This window comes from Orycteropus afer, unplaced genomic scaffold, assembly GCF_000298275.1.
Source record: "Orycteropus afer afer isolate SDZICR_OR568_19922 unplaced genomic scaffold, OryAfe1.0 scaffold00018, whole genome shotgun sequence".
NCBI classification, from domain to species: domain Eukaryota; kingdom Metazoa; phylum Chordata; class Mammalia; order Tubulidentata; family Orycteropodidae; genus Orycteropus; species Orycteropus afer.
Genome location: NW_006921605.1, coordinates 14149484 through 14156140, shown reverse-complemented (window position 1 = coordinate 14156140; position 6657 = coordinate 14149484). Strand labels below are relative to the sequence as shown.

Genomic DNA, 6657 nt, shown 5'->3' with positions numbered 1-6657 from the left:
TTTTCACTATCATAAAAAAACACTAGAATGAACATTCTTCATAAGTCTTTGTAAAGAATACTAATTATTCTTGACTATAAATTTCTGGAAGCATAATTTATTCAGTCAAAAGAACCGCATTTTTAACATCCTTAATTCATATTTCAAATTGTTCTCATGCAAGGTTATAAAAAGTCATACTCTCACCAAAAAACAAAACAAAACAAAACAAAACAAAACAAAAATAAACCCAAACTCACTGCCACAGAGTTGATTTGACTCAGTGGCCCCTCCTTGGGTTTCCGAGGCAGTATCTCTACGGAAGTAGATCGCCCAACCTTCCTTTGGAGGAGTGGCTGGTGAGTTTGAACCACCAGCCTTCTGGTTAGCAATCAAATGCCTTAGGCACTATGCCACCATACTCTCACAAGCAATATATAATTAATAGCAATAATAATTTCAATAGCAATAAACAATTAAAGTATATGGAGTACTTACTGTTAGCTGAGCACCCTATTAATTGATTTCTATGAACTTTTCTCATTTACTTTCATGCGAAGCATAATAATATTTCCCCATCTTGCATTTGAGGACACTGAGCATTACAGTTCATATTTCCGGTTAATAAAGGTCAATTTCAAGATAGGTAGGGTCACTTGTCTCTTACTCTTGACAACTTGTGTATTTTCCATGTATAAATAAAACATACATTTTTAATTGTACTTGTTTAGTGGTCCCAATATGATCTATTAAATAATTAATTTTTTGATGAATTTGAGAAGTCATTTTATTAATCTCAATCTCTTATGCATACTTGGGTTCATTGTAAACTTCTATTGTGTTCCACTGATTACTTTATCTGTATCAGAAACATATTATTTTAATTGTTGTATTTACTGTATCCCAAGACTAGTTTCTTAGTGTTCTTTAACATTTCTCTTAGTATTTTGAGTTTATTCTTCCAAGTGACCTTTAGAATCTTATAGTGATTACAATAGAAAGAATTTTCTGTTTATATAATTATTGTTACTACCATATTTTCTAGCTGAGAAATATAAACCTCAGAGAGTTTAGTTAATCTAAGATCATCCAAATAAAAAATGGAGGAACTGGAATTTTAGCCCAGTCATTAATTAATTTCAATAATATTTGAAAGGCAGCTCATATAACTTACCATGTTTTTTCTCGAATAACATGCCCTTTCTATGTATGTTTGCCAGAACTCTTTCCCCACATGTGGTATATTTGTAACTGCTGCTTTGCCTTTTTTTTTTTTTTTTTTTGGCATGTTGCTTGGGGGTGGGGAAGTATAGTGCATTTACAAAAATACTTTTTGACAGGAGGGGGCAGTTGGCAAACAAACATAGAAGGTGTGTGTTTTTTGCATAAAATACACCTACTCCTCACTTACCAACATAGTTCCAAAAGAGCCAAAGTCACTGCCAAGGAGTCCATTCGACTCATAGCGACCCCTCCTTGGGTTTCGGAGGCAGTATCACTACAGAAGTAGATTGCCCAACCTTCCTTCCCAGGAGTGACTGGTGGGTTTGAACTGCCAGCCTTCTGGTTAGCAGTCAAATGCCTTAGGCACTATGCCACCAGAGCTCCCCAGTTCCCAAAGACTGATGTTGTTGTTTTGTGCCGTGGAGTCGGACGACTCATAGCGACTGCTCCTTGGGTTTCCGAGACAGTATCACTGTGGAAGTAGAGTGCTCAACCTTCCTTGCAAGGAGTGGCTGGTGGGTTTGAAAGGCCAGCCTCTGGTTAGCAAAGTGCCTTAGGCATTATGCTACCAGAGCTCCTGTGTTATGCAAAACTTCAGCAATCCAATGTCCCTCAGGCTTCAGGAGTCATTTCAGAGGTGGAGCTGTGGGGCTGTTGTCTCCCTGCAGCTGTTCCCCATGGCTGCTCTCTGCACCTCAATTTCTGTACTTTGGGTAGGCGGGTCTGCTTGTGGCCTTTTCAAACCACAGGCAAAGCTGACTGAGTCAGAATTTGCAGCCAAGAAGGGACCCACCCTACCCAACCCATGTGGAGTTCTTGCTCGATGGAAGTGTTCACCCACCTGGGATCACCACTGCTGTCCCCAGTGCCCCCAGGCATGCAAACAGTGGGTCTTGGGGTCTGCCACCACGATGGCCATGCCTCCTGTCTGTGTCTCTCTGCCACCTTCTTGGAAACTTGCAGCCTGAGCTGCAGCTCTGCCTGAACACAGGGCGGCTCCTGGCCTGCAGGTGAGGCTGGGGTTCTGACAGGCCTGAGGGTGTGAATGCAGGTTAATGGCCTGAGACACCAGCAGCCAGGTTTTTTTCTTTCTTTCTCTCTCTCCTAACTTTCTTCACATCTAAGACTGGGGAGAGGAGAGGGATGGGATGGATCAAAGACTTTGGGCTCAGGAGGGAGGAACTCTCTCACTCAAAACACTTTGGTCCTTACCTGGCTGTAAGGTGATTTAAGTAGATTTGTTTTAAATGAGAAATGCTGGAAAAGGGGATAGTTGGTAACTGGGGAGTAGGTGTAAGGTAATTGAAAGGCCCCTATCACTCATATGTAATGTATCATATGCTTCTTAAGAAGTTCATCTTACTCTGTCCAACAGCTTTCTATAATAAAGTTTGGTTTTTATTTTGTAGTAAAGCAAGTAAACAGAAAAATAATACTTCAAAGGGTTCTTAGCTAAATAATTTCTATTCACATGTAAATGAAAAATGTTTTAACAAAGAATAGAAAAAGGATAAAGAAGGAAATATAAATGGTTGGTGAATATATTTTAGAAGATAATAAATGCCATGCAGAATGCTTATGTTTTAATATTTGAAAAGTCAGGTTAGAAAATAATTACAATCAAATTTTGTAATTATATCTACTTGCATATTCATAAACACAGAGAACACATTAGAAGTAAGTACATTACATTGTTAATATTTGGAATTATGGTTAACTTTATCTTCTAAAGTTATCGTATTTACTTTTCAAATATTCTACAACAAGCATGCTCTTTTGGCAATTAGGGAAAATATTGAATATTACATATATTAAGTATTCAAATGCATGTGAAATACACCCACTCCTCACTTATCAACATGGTTAGGTGCCAATGACCAGGTCATTATGTGAAAATTGCAGATGACCACATCAGATCACAAATGGAGGATGAGTATATCATTACATAACTGCCAAATTACATCATTACATAACTGCCAAGCAACTGAGAATCATGGCCCAGCCAAGCTGACACATAGTTTCAACTATCACAACCAGCATTACTCTCGCCTCGCACATTGGCATTCATTATTGCCAGACGTGCGTCCTTCATGTGCTAAATAGTTGGATAGTAGATTTGTTATTAGTGTTATAAATGTGAAAAGTCAGATAATTAAACAGTCGATAAATGAGAAGTAGGCATACACAACTAAAATCTATTTTCTTGTTCCATTTTTTGGACCAATCCTTGTCTAATGTCCTCCTATTTATAATGTTAATATTTTATTTTAAATGCAGGCTTATTCTTTGATGTATATGAAGGTCAAATCACAGCAATTCTGGGTCACAGTGGAGCTGGCAAATCTTCACTGCTAAACATTCTTAATGGATTGTCTGTTCCAACAGAAGGTGAGCAAAAAGAAATGTCTTAAAGGCGAGCTCTCTGGTAATAGAATGAGGTAAATGTCTACTGTTCATTTTAAGTTTGATTAAGTTTGATTGCTTAAAAGACAATGTTTGTCTAAAGTTGGTTTCCTACAATTACATGATTTGGTATATTTCCCAAATTTGTATGAAAATCACTTTTATCTTTATTACACTGTTGTGTGATATACTAGGAAAAAATGTGCACTACTCCGAGCACTAGCATTTGTTATAAAACCCACTGCCATACAGTTGATTCCTACTCATAGCAACCCTATAGGACAAAGTAGAACCAGACTGCCATATTTTTCACCCGTGGAGCAGCTAGTGGGTTCAAACCATCCACCTTTTAGTTAACAGCAGAATGCTTTCACCACTGTGCCAATAACCCCCCCCCAAAAAAAAAAAAAAAAAAACTCACTGCCATTGAGTCAATCTGACTCACAGCGACCCATCCTTGGGTTTCTGAGGCAGTATCTCTATGGCAGTAGATTGCACAGCCTTCCTTCCAAGGAGTGGCTGGTGGGTTTGAACCGCCAGCCTTCTGGTTAGCAGTCAAATACCTTAGGCACTACACCACCAGAGCTCCCTACTGTGCCAATAGGGCTCCTAATATTTATTAGTTGTCAATAAATTATGAAGTCAATATTTTAAATATTTGTAAATATATGATAATATATTCTGGAATAAAATTTCTAAGAATTAAACATAACGTCTTGGGAATGTTCAATTGTTTTTAACTTCTGTTCTCAGGATCAGTTACCATCTACAATAGAAACCTCTCTGAAATGCAAGACCTGGAGGAAGTCCGAAGGATCGCTGGAGTTTGTCCTCAATTCAATGTTCAATTTGACATACTGACTGTGAAGGAAAATCTCAGGCTGTTTGCTAAAATAAAAGGGATTCAGCCCCAGGAGGTGGAGCAAGAGGTAGACGGCCATGCCTGGATTAAACTGAACTGCCAACCATTTACCAAGTTAAATCATGACCACAGAATTCCCTTCAGTTACTTACTTGCCATGCTATGAATTACATTTAGGCAAAGAGCTGCTAGACAAATATAGCTATTGTTTTCATGGACAGTGAAAATGACACAACATAAACCATTTTGAATTTTAAGCTTCATGTATTTTTTTGTATAGGTACAAAGAGTTTTATTGGAATTGGACTTGCAAAACATTCAGGATCACCTTGCTAAAAATCTCAGCGAAGGACAGAAAAGAAAGCTGACCTTTGGGATTGCGATTTTAGGGGACCCTCAGGTGAGTGAGATTATGAGTCAAGGAGAAGGTAATCTTCGGATCAGCAAAAGTCAAACTCTTCCTTTACCACTGAAAGGATTAGGGCTTTCATTGTCTGCTCCAACAAAAGGGAAGCAAAGAGAAATTCTTTAAAGGTAACATGCACTGTAATTGAATGAGGTTCATATTCCCCTTATTTTAAGTTTTACAATTGACTGCATAAGAGACGATGTTTTTGTTTGTTTTTCATCAAACATTGTAAGGCTTATTAGGTAGCAGAGTAACATACATACTTAACTATGAATAAGTATATTGAGAAGGTGCTCTGGTGGTGTAGAGGCTAAGGCACTTGGCTGTGTTCAAATCTACTAGTCACTCCGCAAAAGAAAGATGGGGCAATCTGCTTCCATTAACAATTTTATAGCCCCAGAGACCCAATGGAGGTCACTATGAGTCAGAGTCGACTCAATGGCAATGAGTTTGGTTTTGGTTAGTTTAAGTATATTGAGAGTAAATGGTTGGATAGTCAATATTTTGGTCATTATTGTTTTCCAAGAAGTCATGTGGAAAAAGTCACATGTAAGACGGGCATGTATTATATATCTTTATCCTCTGTAGGTTTTGCTATTAGATGAACCGACTGCACGATTGGATCCCTTTTCAAGGCACCGAGTGTGGAACTTCCTGAAGGAGCGAAAATCAGACCATGTCATCCTCTTGAGTACCAGTTTCACAGATGAGGCTGACATCCTGGCTGGTAATTGCTGGTTTTGTTTCAGTTACAAGGAAGAATTTGGGAAACTTAAAAGTGATATTCATTCCCAGGGCAGGAGACCCCACCCTCATTGTCCATTCTATAGCAGTCTGGTGGATTCCAGGAGTGTAGTCTCACAGTGGGGTTCCTCACTGGCTATTCATTTGTCTAGTGACAGACACTAATGAAAAAATGTCATTTATTTTCAGATCAACTGTTGATGAGCTTAAACATCCAAATATTTTCTAATATATATTTGGTTGAAAAATATCCACTTGTTCATTAGCAACCAGAGTAGAAAATATAACCATATGATTGGTACTTTTTAAAGGAAGTATTGGAGGCATAGAAATAGACTAGAGATCATGAGCTTTCACAGAGATATCAATTTTAATGTGTGTTTTTAATTGTAAGATGCACATTAGATATACCCATAGAACACTCTGGAAATCTAAGCTTGGGCTCCTCATCTAGATGTTCTATAGAGGAATGAAAAGATCCCTAATATTCTTCTCACTTGATTCTCTTTCTTCAGACAGAAAAGTGATCATGTCCAATGGGAGACTGAAGTGTGCAGGCTCTTCTCTCTTTTTGAAGAGACGATGGGGTCTTGGATATCACTTAAGGTACAGACTCTGGGGACAGATTGGATATGTATGTTTTCAACATTGGTATATCAGAAAAGTAGACAATTTCTGTATTATGTGAAAGAGAATGGACCTTGTGCTTCATCTCTGCCATATTGGATTGATCAGTGTTTCCCAAATTCTCTTCCTGCCTTTCTGCCTCCTTATAACTTTACTAATGCCAATGATAGGCAGCATCTCAACATTATAAACCAAGCCTGACTGTTCATGGCAGAGCTATTCATATATCTCCTTCCAGATAGCTTCCCTGGAAAGCCTAAGCCACCATCTTTTTTTTTTTTTAACCTTCCAATTTTCTTGGCTGATCCAAACTTCCTGTAATATGTTTTCATTCTTTCATAGGACACAAAGTCAAATAATCTTATAAGCCAGTATTAATAGGGAGTTTATCTTGTTGTTGTTATGTGCC

The 6657-nt window shown here is 38.1% G+C and overlaps 1 protein-coding gene across 1 annotated transcript in view; it reads left to right on the top strand.

The window, feature by feature from the left end:
• LOC103214092 (ATP-binding cassette sub-family A member 6) overlaps positions 1-6657 on the top strand; it is a 74588-nt gene that overhangs the window by 37864 nt on the left and 30067 nt on the right. Inside the window, exons 10-14 of the mRNA XM_042783539.1 lie at positions 3481-3591; positions 4360-4535; positions 4749-4868; positions 5466-5604; positions 6137-6227. Of these exons, the coding sequence (XP_042639473.1) occupies positions 3481-3591; positions 4360-4535; positions 4749-4868; positions 5466-5604; positions 6137-6227 (637 nt within the window). The remainder of the gene's footprint in view (positions 1-3480; positions 3592-4359; positions 4536-4748; positions 4869-5465; positions 5605-6136; positions 6228-6657) is intronic.